General features: G+C 33.4%; 1 protein-coding gene across 1 annotated transcript; it reads right to left on the reverse strand.

Annotated features, from left to right (window-relative positions):
- Positions 1-2,655: 2,655 nt before the first annotated feature.
- On the reverse strand, positions 2,656-14,564 carry LOC106791655 (chorion peroxidase). The gene is made up of 17 exons (XM_014757476.1): positions 14,533-14,564; positions 12,125-12,322; positions 9,120-9,199; positions 8,739-8,832; positions 8,475-8,666; positions 8,207-8,403; positions 7,307-7,559; positions 6,699-6,844; positions 6,018-6,259; positions 5,805-5,937; positions 5,611-5,738; positions 5,428-5,537; positions 5,261-5,353; positions 4,997-5,166; positions 4,798-4,906; positions 4,313-4,403; positions 2,656-2,884 (listed from the first exon to the last, which is right to left on the reverse strand). Exons 1-17 carry the CDS (start codon positions 14,541-14,543, stop codon positions 2,735-2,737), a joined length of 2,397 nt encoding a protein of 798 aa, XP_014612962.1. The 5' UTR covers positions 14,544-14,564; the 3' UTR covers positions 2,656-2,734.
- Between the last annotated feature and the right edge of the window lie 867 nt (positions 14,565-15,431).

Raw genomic sequence — 15,431 nt, forward strand, 5'->3', positions numbered from 1 at the left:
CAGGTAACTCTTACTCTATAGACCAATAATTCTTATAAACGGAGGGATCCTTTTTTCCTTTGTCCTCAATTTCCTTACTCACTTCCTCGTCCAATCTTGAAATTCGATCCTTTTTGTCAAGGATCGTAGACAATGTTTTTAAGGTTTGCTTTTTTTTCTCCACTTCCCTCTCCTTCCTTTTAGTTTCTTCACCGAATTCCTCGTCCGAATGTTCTTCTAATTTATCTATAACGTCCTTACTAAAATAACGCTTGAGAAAATCTTTTTCTTCGTTGATCATTTCATCAGTTCTTCCTTGATCCTTCGTATAATCAAGTCTCATTTGATCCTTGGGAGCATTTTCATTTGCACGCTCATACCGTGACTCCCATTCATCAGCATCAACTAAATCTTCCTTAGTTGGATCTTCCGACATAGAAGAATAATTACTTTTAGCATCGTCCACTAGTTCTTTACCATTCTCTCTCTTATTATTATTATTATTTTGGGGTTCTTTAAATTTTGTAAAAAATGGTTCGCTTTTTAAAAAATCATCCAAGTCGAAAGGTTTATTGTACTCATTAATGTCAAATTGAATTTCCGGTAGAACGAATCCTTCATCCGGATTTTTCGTCTCTCTCTCTCTCTCTCTAACTTCCGATTGACTCTTAACATTCTTATTATTATTCTTAAGATGATTACGCAAATTTGTCTTTTCTTGATTAGATGTTTCCGATAATTTATTGCTTGTTGCACCGCGTGTTAAAATACTTTGATCTTTATTAGCATCTTCATTTTTATTTTTGTCGGAATATTCGTAACCTAACGTAGTCATTTTTTCCGCATAATTGTTCGACATATTCGAAAAATTGTGTGGATCTATATATTTTTCTTTAGCTAATCGACGGTCTTCTTTGTCTAGACTTTCCTCTCTCTCGTCTGAATAATCAGGTACCTCGACGTATGGGATTTTGTCTGGATCGTAATCAGGAACTGAAGGGACTAGTTTTTTCTTATCCAATTTTTTAACAGACATAGAAGAAAAAGATTTATTTTCACTCAAATCTTTGGTCTCCTTAGAATCAAGGTATACTTCATCAGGATTGATAATAATCATCTCATTTTTGGATTCAACAATTGGCTTTAACGTTGAACAATTATCGACATTTTCCATGTCCACTTGAACGTACTTATCAAATTCATCCTCTTCTGGAGGTTTCCTCTCATCGAAAGGTACTCCAATGAACAATTTTTTCTTCTCATTCAAAGACCCAGTCTCGTTATAAGGAAAATTTTCGATTTCCGAGCCAGACGTAACGTGTTCATCATTTAATATCTCTCTATGTGTTCTCATAGGCGGTACCACGATTTTGAAACTCGGACGCGTGCCGTTAATTATCTCCCATATGCGTTTGTAAAAATCAGTATAAACGTTTACATTCGTATCAGTTATTTTAGATTTCTCATCCTCCTGAGTGAGTTTAGGATGTCGATGGAGTTTCAAATTATTTTTCATTTCTGCCGATGAATTACTATTTTCATTGGCAGAACGTTTTAATCGTTTGCCCGTCATACTTTTATTTATTTTTCTGAATGATCGATTCCTCCTCTTACGCGCGTTATTCATTCCTCTATTCTTTTTTATTATTTTCTCGATGATGCTGCTAATTTTGATTGCTTCACTGTCAGAAGATTGCTTGAATTCATTATCGATAAGTACCATGTTATTATTTTGTATGCTAAGTGTTAAAACGTCACTCGTAGATACTTTTTGAATGAGTCTTGTCAATAATAAAGGTGTATATCTTTTTTTTACGTATTCATCTTTTCTTTTTATAATCTTCATCAAATTGGGATTAAATAATTTCGCGTAGCGTTTATCTGGGACATTTTTCATATCTCGGTAAGGTTTGCGAGATTGTTGATGCTGAAAATTGATGGAAATTTTATGTAATAAATTCTATGGGTTTACCATTAATGAAAATATTGCGAACCAAATCTACTGTGCAAGAAATCTGCAAAATACTGAATATTTTTAATAGAATAAGGATGAGAATATGGATGAGAATAAGGATGAGAATAAATATGAGAATAAAGATGAGAATAAAGATGAGAATAAAGATGAGAATAAAGATGAGAATAAGGATGATATTCGTTATTTTTTAATGGCACTATTATCAAAGTGACTTTATTTCTTGGTGCTCGTTAATATGTACAAAGTATACATATATATATATATATATATATATATATAGTAATATAATAATCGATAACTACGACGAGAGCTGCAGTGCAGTGGCGCAGAAACGATCATCTCATTTTTCTGTTTTCTGTTTTTTTCTTTTCTTTACTTTTCTTTTTTTTTCTTTTCTTTTCTTTTCTTTTATCTTAATTTTCTTTACATACGTTTCTGTGCCATTGCAAGGGCGCTATTTACATAATGCATTTTTCGATATAATACCTTAGACGGCTAAGAAAAAACTTATTGTAGTCAAGTGCTACGCACATAATCGCGTTTTCATTTGGCACAGCAAATGAATTATTATTTCATTGGAAAAATCATTTTACTTGAAATTTTGTGTAACATCAAGAAAAGTTTACACACTCATATATATATATTTAAACAAATGTATGCATGTATATGCAGTTAAATAGATATATCGACGTATAATTTTCTTATTTTTTTTCTTTTCTATTGCGAAAATGATATCAGAAGAGATGGACCCGTTCTCTGGTGTGCGTGTGCGCGCGCGCATTACTTTCTCGTGATGCCCAGATACGAAGCAATGCCGTTAATACTCTCAAAGAAGATTCGCAAAGCGTCCTGTTTCTCGTAGTGGTCCCGTACCGTGTCCGCATTCACCGGACGTCCCGGCACGTCAAGCAAACGTTCCTCCACCAAACGCTACAGTACAATAGGTTTCTCTTTTTTACATTTGTAGCTGTGTGCCGATGACAATGGTGGTGCTGCGTAAATAAAACTGGTAGAAAATCTAGGAAAATTGATCAATGAATGGATTGATTGGATTGACGGAACGGATAGATGAATGGATGGATAAGTTTGTTTATTTTTGTGTCTATATGTGTGTCCCTATCTGTGAATAATTTTTATTCCCTTATCAAAGTGTCTAATTTAAACAAAGTTATAGTGCAATCAAAGTGCATAGCAATAACTGCGTGAAAGTATGCGTGAAAATATGCGTGATATATATTATGATTAGATATTTAAATGTTTTTAAATCGAATATCAATGTGTTTCAAATTTAGTATTATACTTTTTCCTATATGTGTGTTCGTTTGTGTGCAATTATTGTTAATTGATATTAATATACGTGGTGTGTATGTATTTTAGTAAATTCGCTATGCACCGTGCAAATGAAGTCTTCGCCTCTACGGGATCTAAACAACAAAACAAAATTAATACTATATTCTAAAGAATGTCTATTAAGAACTTATGTCTTATAAGAATTAGTATTAATGATAAATTTTGATTTTACTTTCACTCTCTCGGTTCCGACATTTATACGTCGTGTAGAACACATTTAAATATGTTCTCTATCACGCTAACATTTACTTCTCGATTAACTTATAAATTATATGAACATCTAATGAAATCTATTTTCTATTATGCATATCTATTGTGCAATCAAATAATTATTTTTTTCTGTCGTTTATTAAATATATTAAATTATTATTATTATTATTATTATTACTGCCATAGAGTGTTTCCAAAAAAAAAATACTAAAAATACAAAAGTTTACTTTCGTTCTATAACTTATTCATTTATAATGAATAAACTACAAATGTAATTATGACTACACCTAAGTGCAATACAAAACAAAACAAAATAAGAATAAAATATACTAAAAATTTGATATCTGCGTATAAGCGTGGAAACTTATGCAAGAGGGGGTGGGGATGGGTAAAGTGCAATATTATACCCATTTTTATTAGGCGATGACTATGACGAGATTATATAATCGTCTTAAGTATACATTTTTTTTTTTTTTAATGATTCTTGTTTTCTTGTTGCTTTTGTTGTTGTTGTTGTTGTTGTTGCTTGCTTGTTTTTAAAATTTTTTTCTGCGTGCATCCCTAGGCAGTGTATCTTGGGTTAGGATGTCCTGGCTCGTGAGACATACTACGTGATGGTGGTGGTGGTGGTGGTGGTGGTGGTGGTTTCAATATGTAGTATCCCGGTGTATTTATATATTTATATATATTTTTTTCTAATTGTTTTAATATATTATTTTCTCTAGATATAGTATAAAACGTGGATGAGCCCTTTTCTTATTTCCCAAACGGCCCGTACTGTCGCGCTAGATTACTCACGTATTGCGTGGCGTGGCTCGTTGGATACTCGGCCCATTTGCTCAAATCTATGCTTGGTAATACACCACTACGGCAAGGTACTCGTGGATTGCTATTAACACATCATCAGAATTCCTATTAGTTGCATCAGACCATTCTTATCCAATAATTTATTTCATTTTCAGAAAATTCATGTCTCATGCTTTAATTGCTGTTTATTGGATCAGTATTTTGAACACTATACCGTAGTGCTAAAATGTTAGACACATCGGAAGTGTTAAGAAAATTTATAAAAAAAAACTCTAACGTAACCCTAAGGCACGTTTGTTTTGTATTATAAATACTCTGACGAAAAATATTGAAAAATATTGAAAAATATTGAAAAATATTGAAAAATATTGAACTAATACTGAACAAATACTGAACAAATATTGAACTAATAAATAACATTCTTATGTCAAACATTATTTTCAAAATATTCCCCTTAAATAATTCTGGACTCTTACATTTCGTGATCAGGTAAAACCATAGGATATATTTGTATGGTGTCTATAAGATCTGTGTTGTCGCATATCATCTTAGCCAGTTTCGTCTTACGAATCTCATTGAGTTGATCTAGAAAAGTGAAAGCGAGTTGCACTCTGTTAGAATAGTACTAATGGCCTTGGGGATAAAGAAACTCGAGAGGATTCGAAAGGATCGTACCGAGAGTGAAGGACGCTGGTTGATTTGGTAGCTCGTACCAAAACCTGTCACCACGTCGTGAATGGCTAAATTGCGTAGCGATTATACAGGCGAAGGTTGGCCCAAGCATACTACCCGGAAGTGGTCGCTCCGATACACCACCGGACCACAAATCAACGTCAGCTGGATGTCTGTTAGGAAAGATTCAAATGTTCATTTAATATTTGTTTCGGAAGACGCAATTACGTTTTTGAATTCATTTAAAATAAAATTTTTTATACTCACTCGAAAATTGAACTATACCGTCCAATAGTCTCGTTTGGCATTGATCCGAACAATTCGTCGAAAGTATTAGCTTCAGGTAATCCGCAATATTTTCTGTAACGAACAAATATGATTAAAAATCGTTTTCTAATCGTTGGATCAAACAATTGTTCTATATGCATACTTACCGAAAATCCATGTAACTTGGTATACCAAATTCTCGTCCACGTTGCATGTTGAATGATACCAAATCCATTCCGAATTTTGCGCCAACTTTTTTAAACAAATGATTGGTCACCTGCACAATAATATTGAGTTAATTTTCTTGTCCTTATTTAAATTGTATCGTAGATACAAAATGAAAGTTATACTTCTTGGGTTATAGAGTCATCCATAGCTTGAGCAACTTGATTCATCAATCCCATAAAGTATTCGTCTAAAACTCCAGCACGGTAAAGATCGTACGGTCTTCTGATTAGATCCGATAATCTTTTGGAAGCTTTAGAAATATTCAGAATTGATTAGAAATTGATAGTTTTGGATGAATGTTTATTTAAAAATTTACCAATAAATTTGTGTGCTTTGCTCCATCGTTCAACCGCAGTGGGAAGTAAAGAATGTCCAAATCTGAATGCAGCAGCAGCGAATGCATCGATTACACCAGGATTTACTGTTGGATCGTATCCATCCCAATAACCCTAAATCAAAATAATTAATTTTGTAAACTATTAAAAAAGCCCGAATGCTGATTACGCGTTGTTAGAATAAGATTAATTACGTTTTTCTCGAGAAGAAGTCCAAACTTTTCCATGACGTCTTTCCCCAAAAGAATTGGCAAAAACTCATTGTAAGTGATATGTTGAATTTCTGCGATGACTATGCGTCTTGATTCCTGAAACAGCGTCTCATCGTCCCAATGAGGATTAATACGAGTGAGTACCTTCGCAATTCTGTTGTGCTCTCTAGCGACCAATGTGTGCATGCAAGTTAATACCAACTGCTCGTTGACACGAATTTCACCTAAAATAGAAAAATTTAATCAGATATTAAAATGGACAAAACTTTTACACGTTAGAATATTTGTGTATAATACGTCTCACATGGTATAATCGTGAGAATTTTTTTTAGATAAGATTATCACGAGAGATTGAAGAAAGGTATCTTTACAATTCTAGCGTGAACAGTTAGTTGAGAAATGTACATTAAGCAGCGCATAGTTTTATTGTAATGAAGTAACACCAACGATAACTCATTTTCCATAACATTTTCCCACGTCATACCTTTCTTAATCATAGATCAAGGAGAGCGCGGTAGCTCGTGTGAAAGAAAACAATTTTAATTACATCACTTGTACATCGTAATTTATATAGGTGAGACGCAATGAAAATTTAATTAATTCATTCTTAGGAAAAGTTTTCTTTCCATTTTGTTTTATTTTATTTTGATTAAAACATCTTACCTGCTTCAAAACAGTACATCGACTTATTTGGACGAGTGCATCCTTCGTCAGGTATATCCAATTTCAATGGTAATAGATCTTTCAATCCGTACTCGTTGAAAACTGGATTCATTCTTAATAATCCACCGTAACCACTTCGCAGTTTTCTAAAAAAAAAGAAAAAGGATATTATACTATATTAATTTATTTCGTGGAAAGCGAATCACTTGATTCGCCTGTAAAAAGAAGTTTAAATTTCGAGCAAGTGATTGTGGGATCACTAAATCGGGCCAGATTGAGCAATAGTGGATCCTATGATGTGAGTTTGCTGATAGAAAGTACAGGGTGGTACCAACGTTTGAAAATATAGAACGACGTGTAATACTGATTTATTGTCGTGAATGACGTAACAGATGCACAGGCACACGTGTTGGCAGGATAAATAAACTTCGATTTCGTATCCTGGTCTATCCTACCTAACCGATCTAGAGTGTAAAATCTCAAAAAGATCAATTGGAGTTCTCACACGTTAATCATTGACTCCCAATCGTGATTCAGTTCGTGAAATTTCAAGATCCTTCGAATTTTGTGTTATTATGTATAATATATCTTAGGATGTTGATACTTACCTAGAGAAATGTTCTGTAATTCCATAAACAGTGTTTCCATCAAGAACTCCAGTAAGCAAGTTAAAAGGTACACGTGATCCAAGACGACAACCCGGTCGAACAGCTGGGAATGCTCGCACAAAGTCCATACATTGGACGTTAAATAATCTGTAGAAGTAATCATCTTCTGGTATACGAATTTCGTTGCAATAAGGATTCTTCAAATGTGGAGGACGAGAACAACATTCTTCGGGGTCATTACGATTTAATGGATCTGAAAAATGTAATAAATTTATTAGATAATTTTTCTAATATATTATTATTTCATATTTTTATACACAGGAATTTGAAAGAGAAATAATTCTTTGCCGAAGTAAAGTGAAAAGACAGAGTGTAATGTTTTTGGAAAGAAGCATGAAAACAGAGACAACAATTGGCCTCGTTTATTATATCAAAATGTATTACAATCTTGTCACTGCGATCGTTCGCTTTCTCTGCTAGTTACCTACCCTCCTTTCGGTATAAGGTATATGTATTCAATATGGAAGGGTTTGATATCTATAAGTTCGCGTGTTATTTACACACACACTCACAACGCTCATGCAAGCACATATGGGAAACTTTGAAATGTTTAATTGGAACATCACACACGCCAGGATAGTTGTGTCATATTCTTATGGGTTAAATATTTGATAATTGAAATGCTTTCTAACGTTTAATTTCTATTCTTATAGTATAATATATAGGTCACATGTTCTTAGAATTAGATTTATTTGGTTGATTATATACGCTATTAAATCATCATTGTCATCATCTCGTAACACGAGATTGATCAATAATCTTACAAAGTAACTTTCTTTTTTTAAACGTACAAACACAAACACGTGTTTTGAAAGTATTAAATATATAAAAAGACCTTACCTAAAGGTGTTCCAGTTAGCGTATAATCATGATCCATGAATTGTCCCCAGGCTATCACCATGACAGTACCAGCGTGGTCATGATATCCCTCATCTGGGTGCATAGTACGTGAAACTATTCTAGACAAGGGTAAATCTCGTCTACTTACTGCTATCCTAGGTGCTGATAAACCATCCGAGAATCTTGGTGGCATCAATCTAAAAATTAACAACAACAACAATATAAAGAAGGAAAAAAGATAAAATGAAGAAAAAATGTGTAATCTTACCTGGTGAACGGAGAAAGAGTCGAACCCCATGTTGGATTTTGTAAATTTGTACAGAGTCCATCGTATCTTCGATATTTTCCTGGTCTACATTCGACGTTGCTTAAAAAAGCAGGACAAACTTCGCGTATTAATGTTTTCGATGTGTCGATCAATGGAAGACTTTTCTCAATTTCCTCGAATGACAGACCGTACCTGTTAAATCGTGACATGTTTAATTGATCAGCTCATTCTTAATCATACTCGTTTTGTTCATTTGTAACTCACGTTTGGGCTAGATTAATGGATATGTCCAGTAAAAGTTCACCGACCGTAGCCAGATCTTCGGGTCTCCAGATTTCGTTTTTGGGTTGTGCGACGTCTGTTTGTCAAACATATTAAGATTAAAATCAGTTTACGTAAGATGATCATTATATTTATTATTCTTTTATTTTATTTCTCTTATATATATTGCCGCGCAATGAAGTTGCATAAATTATGTTAGCCAATCTTGCAAAATATCTCGAGTATTCGCGTAAGCGTCGTTTCTCAGCGCGATGGAGTTTCAAATAAACGGGTTCAATTGTAAATGAACAAAAATTCTTCTTGACTGGGATTGAGTGACTTTATAACAGAGAGAATAATGATTATAGCAATCGTCTTACTTACTGATGCGTTTCCTCGCCTCTATATAGGCATGATTAACTGCATCGTATGTGATACAGGTTTGTGATCCCGCAGTAGGTGGACTATGGAAAAAGGAATGGAATAATAAAAGATAAGTATTTAAAAGAAAGAGAAAAAAATAACTTAAAGTCGGTGAGTGAATGAGGATGCAAAATGAAGGCGCGAGAGACTGCGATCTTTGACTCTTAGAGTATTATTTACAGCTTCCCTTCTCTCCGATTTAATTACCTAACGTGTTCTAGCCTAGTTTACAACTATCTTTATCTCTCTTTAAAACACTACGTTTAGAAACGTGTTCATGGAACCTGTATTAGGTAGGTCGCTAGTTGTAACCAGGAACAACCGAAGAAGCAGGCGAATAAAATATAAAATAATATAACAAACACGGGTGGAATGTGTGTGCATCTATATTAGAAAAATGAATAATTGGTAGATATAAAAAAAAATTAGATAATATTTTATTATGATTTTATAATTTTTATTATGATATTATCATATATCACATATAATGATAATTATATAAAATAATATAATGGCTCCGTAATCGTATTAAAAATAACTTCGAAAGAGTATAGAAATGGATATAGAGGACGTAGAAAGTAGATAATATATTTAATATATATCGCACAATTTTATGTTCACACACGAAAGCTTGCATCTTAAGGGATATTTTGTATCGAGGTAACTCGAAACTATATCTTGCATAGTATCAGAAGAATCGACTCATATCCTGTTTCTCCTAGCTACGAAATATAGTGGTGGCATTGACGTGCCGCCACCGCCGCCGCCCGTGGCTTTTACCATCGAAGGTTGACCCAGTGGCACTCTACACATATCTCTACGTGTAGGTATTATATATGTATAATACCGTTTACTTTCCGATCCGTTCTTTCTTTATTATCCTAGTCGCCATTTCTTCCGCGTTTCGACGAACCTCGCGACACACATACTCCGTGTGTCGTGTTGTGCATGACTTACTTTTATCCTGGATTAATTTTTGCATACACGTATTATTATTACTATGTTTTATGCTATTTACCGTCATGCGGTACATAAATAACCGTGTTTTTCATTCCTTATTTGTTTCTATTTGGAAATACAAAAACTTTCGACTTATACTTTCTCCCTGTTTTCTTATATCAATTATGTATTATATACGAAAAAAAAAATATAGAAGTGAGAAAAAACGTAATCCTATAATACATTAAAAAGAAAATATCTCTATTTGATTGTATTATTAAAAATGTTATAATTATTGGTAATATACTGGATGTAAGAATACTCGTTCAGAGCTAGTTTGCTAATTCGCTTTAAAGTTGCATAAGCATACTCGTCGATTTGAAAACGGTTCACGCATGGCAGATTATAGCCTAGATAAAGTATCTATAAACTTCACCCACCAACTCCTCTCTTATATTAGATTTATCGCAATGCTATATAATATATTTTTATATTATTCACATTTAACATAGTAACTCTTACTTTTTTTCATAATATTTATTTTTTATTTTATTTTACAATGGGGTGCGTTATATTACATTATATATTTGTAAGATTATTTAAATCGAAGTTATTGGAAAAATTCTTATTAAAAAGAATTACACTTAACTATGGAATCGTTGATTCTAACACGAATGCATTTCTACGAATGCATTTCTACGAATGCATTTCTACGAATGGAATTTCGAGTTCGCGTCCTTCTCGGCAATGCCGAATGCAATCTCGCTTAGATTGCCTAGAAAGTACTCGTTAAAAGTGCGTTCATACCACGATATATATTTACGTTGATCAAAGGGAGAGAGAAAATGTCAGGAATAAACGTACAATGCTCCCATAGTTATCGCATTTTACGAGATACCAACCATTATCGGCGTATTCGATCATATCGAGGTCGTCGTCGTCGTCGTCGTCGTCGTCGTCGTCGTCGTCGTCGTCGTCGTTACACGTGTTCATTTTATTTTTATTTTTATTCTTTCGTCGAAAACTATTTCAACTATTGGAAAACATTTCTATTTGTCTTTATACAATATTTTCTTACTTCGAAATAATATTTTTCTTCCAAAAAACATTTTATTGTACAAAGTAAGAGATAATTTAATATATCTAATCATATGTTATATAAATTCAACCTTGAACAATATTTCGATTAACAACGTCATTCACTTGTTCGTTTGAACTTTCATATTAAAGAAAAAGAAAAAGTAAGGTATTAAAAAAAAAAAACGTGACAAGAAACACGTTTCTCTTTTGCGCGAACACCCTTAAAAAAGAAGAACGAACCGTAAAATACTTTATTCTTTCTCTTTCAATTGGAACGGACCGGACCGGACTCGCAATAAGACGCACATAATTTTTGAGAATTCTTTTACGTAATACTCTCGTACTGTCGTAACCGGCATTCGTGCGTAAGTAAGTAAAGCATACTTATGTTCGTTCATGCACAAGTAAACTATTATACAAACTCCATGCCGATCGAGTTCGTAAAGACTGAAATGGGAGGTATTTGCAAGCTACCACTTCCATTACCACCGCTATCATGACACATTTATGATAGCAATTGATTCTTTTTGTTTCTTATTTTGAGCAGATTAGACTTTCGAAAATCATTCCATAAAAATTATTTTCTATCAATTATTCACAAGTTCATTTTTTAATTTCATTTTGTAATGAATTTTTGTTCATAAGATGTTGCAGTTAGTGTCAGGGAAAGTCGATGGAAAGGTCGAATATATATATATATATATATACACATATACATGCACATATATTTTGTCCCTACATTATCGGCAATCGACGATATACAAAACGTATATTCAAGAGTGAAAGTAAAAGTCGGTCTTATGTTTCGTTTACAACGGAACTCAATCGATCGTTTTTTCCTTATTAACATATAAAATATTGTTGTGTTATGATTATTTATAGAATAAAATATGAATGAGGGAAATAGAGAAGATAGATAAAAGACAAATGAATGAAATAATACTTACAAATTTCCACGAAGTAAATTATAAGTGTAATCGAAAACACTGGTCCTTCCAGGACCATCCAGGATCAAAGCACATTCGTCGCTATTTCCATAAATCTCAACCGGTTGATATTCCAATCCTTCGCATACGTGATCATGGCAGTTGAGCCCAATCAGTAACACCACAACTCCTATTACCGCGGTCCGCGTTCTCGCGAATCTGCAACATGGAAAGAAAATTAACAAAAAGTAAAAACATCCTATGAAGAAACATAAACAATTTTTACGGGATTATATTATCTTGTATTTTTGTTTAAATAAAAAGAAAATTCTCATTAATTTCTTTTCTATTCCGATCGATAGATACTTATGTAACATTTAATAAAGGAAATAATCGTTTATTCTAACAATGGATTAATCATCGTTGTCAATAATGTGTTTCGCTCGATCAATTATTCATCTCTTTCTTTCTTCGAATCAGTAAAAGATCTAAATCAGAGCTAATAACGAATCACATTGATCGAAGCGTTATTCCGATCACGTCGAGATACGAGAAATCGGAAATCGCAAGAAAGCGAGAAGGTTCGGGAAACGATGCGCTTTTTTCGTACCGATATTTATATCCTTTTAACTTTCCCCGTTTATTTCTCTTTTTTCTTTTTTTCTTTTTTTTCTTTTTTTCTTGTTTTCTTTTTTAACGACACATGAACAATTTATATTGTTAAGCCAGGTCAAATTTTGTCTATTGACCTTATGAAAGAAAATTTGAAATATTGTAATAAATGACATTTCATCAAATTAGATCGAACTGTAGCCAGAAAATGTGCGCTCCGAGGAAAAATGAACAAAGTTCGATATTCGTAAATTCTACGAGATACAACTGAAGTAAAGAATTATGAAAGTATTAATTTGTCTCCATCACGTTGTTGGTTGCACGTTGGAGAAACGATAAAACGTGCGATTTAAACGTCGATGCTGAGTAAGCTTTAGTTTACTATCTTGCTGTACCATCTTTTGATTCAATGCAACTATCGTGTAGGCGGACAGTGATTAAGAGCATTCGCTACTAATATCTTCTAATTTCTCTATCTATTTCTCTCTCTCTCTCTCTCTCTCTCTCTCTCTCTCTCTCTCTCTCTCTCTCTCTAAATTATTGCTCGACATCTTTCATCTTTGATCTGTAGATTTTTTTATTAATAATTATTAGAAACATAATTGCGAATTTTCTTTCACCAGTGAAAGAATTTCAAAGCCACTCTGGTAAAAGGTATGTGATAATTGATAGGAATAACAATAAAAAAAATAAAAAAAAACCGTATATTTTATTTAAAAATGTTAAATCAAATTTATTCATTTTTATTTATTACTTTATTTTCTCTTTCTAAATTGATTACAAGTTATTTCAAATAGATAGAAGGTGAAAGTCACCGTACATAAATTTGAACGAAATATCGGTTTATTTTCCTATCTTACATTAAAGGATCAAATGAAAACAAGTAATTCGTTAATTTGAACACGATAAGAATCATTTTCAAGTTAGTCATTTAGTGTGTAAGGAAAAAACGGACGATGCAGCAAGAATCACTTCCTCGTTGCATAAGGGCGCATCGTAATGGAATTACGAAAGTCCTTCCCTTCCCCATTTGATACCGCGGACTATATATATATATTTTACGTGTTTGCGGATTATGATGTAATCTTTAAGAGAGTAGAAGCTGGACCTTCCGTGTGAAACTCTCCTTCTTGCATCGATTCCTCGATAGATAAAAGATAGGAAAATTTCTTGCAATTAGTTTTCTAATGACATACCTGATTTTCTTTTCTTTTTCCTTTGCCAAGCTTTCCTGTGTTGTTGTTGTTGTTAACTGTACATAATTTTTTCTCCGAATTTTTTATTTTACTTTTTGTCTCTTTATTTTAATTGAGGATATCGTTTTATTATTTTTAATTTGTTAGAACTAAACTTTGGTTCTGATTCATTCTTATTTGTATAAATGGAGAGAACGTTGAATATTTGTTTGCAGTAAAAATTGTACAAACCATTAAGATAAGAAACATGTCTTTAGAAAACTAAAATTAAGAATTATTTTCTCGATGCGATGCATAACGGATTCTCCTTTCACTTCACGTAGTAGTCAAGGAGGTTAACGTGCACTTCGCGCGTGCACCTCGCGTGATAAAGATAAACAAAAACCAAGTTTCGTGAGATCCCCGAATAATCTCTCAATAGTTCTTTAAAATTAGCTACCTATTTACTTTCTTTCTCACTTTCCTACAATTACATTTTTCTAGCTGGTGTGAATATATATTTTAACATAGGGCTAAAATATAATCTCTCAACGAAAGAAATATAATAAAATAAAATAAAATAAAATAAAATAAAATAAAATAAAAGAAATATCTTTCCAAAGAGAATATATGACAACTCACCCTTCGAGCATCGCGCTGAACTTTCACCGAGTGATCCACGTTTTCACGAACCGAAACAAAAGGAAAATTATAAGGAAGGTAAAAAAGCAGATAAAAATGACGAAATTCAAGGAGGGTGGGGGTGGGAGTGGGTTGGGTTGGAAAAAAAGATCGGAGATATAGTTGAGAAATGAAACAACAACAAAATAAATGAAACAAAAGATAAAACACTTGGATGATAACACTCGCGTGTTTATTGTTCGGATCCTGTGGAAACACTTGGGGGAATTCAAGCACTGAGTGCAGAGTCAGAAATGCGTTTAACCGACGAACGTGTCTTGTCGTCCACTTTTACTTGGCTTCCTTTCGGCTAGCTCCAGTTTGATACTTGCTTACGGATAAAGTATCTTATGTTGTAGTAGGTTACTCTTTCACTTCGCCGGTCGCCAGTAGCCGGTCTCCGATCACCGATTTACTGACCGACACGCGTTATTCCAGGTAACTCCTCGAACGTTCCTAAACTCGGTTACCGTCTACTATCTTTGCACGAAGCTAAGCCTTCATAGCATAGTTGTACCCTTCGTTCCTTCACACGACTACTTGACGTTCTTCTTATTCTTCTCTGTTTTCTTATTTCTGCATTGGTGCTGGGCTCCCCCGAAAAGCAACCTTCTCGACAGTTGCCTCGCTCGAATTGGACGAGATTTCGAAGAGGTAGGAGAGAAACGATAGTGGTCTACACTTGGTATACCCCTTTCATCTCATTCAGGTGGGGAGAACATACATTTAAGTATAATACTTACCTTTTATATACATAGTAAATCAAAAATGTGTATATATGTATGGTTAGTCATTCTGATGAATATATTCCCATTATGAAAGTTCATTTTCCTTTAACTTCTTTTTTTACATTTGGAATA

This window comes from Polistes canadensis, unplaced genomic scaffold (assembly GCF_001313835.1).
Source record: "Polistes canadensis isolate GaletaPanama2010 unplaced genomic scaffold, ASM131383v1 scaffold_328, whole genome shotgun sequence".
NCBI lineage: Eukaryota > Metazoa > Arthropoda > Insecta > Hymenoptera > Vespidae > Polistes > Polistes canadensis.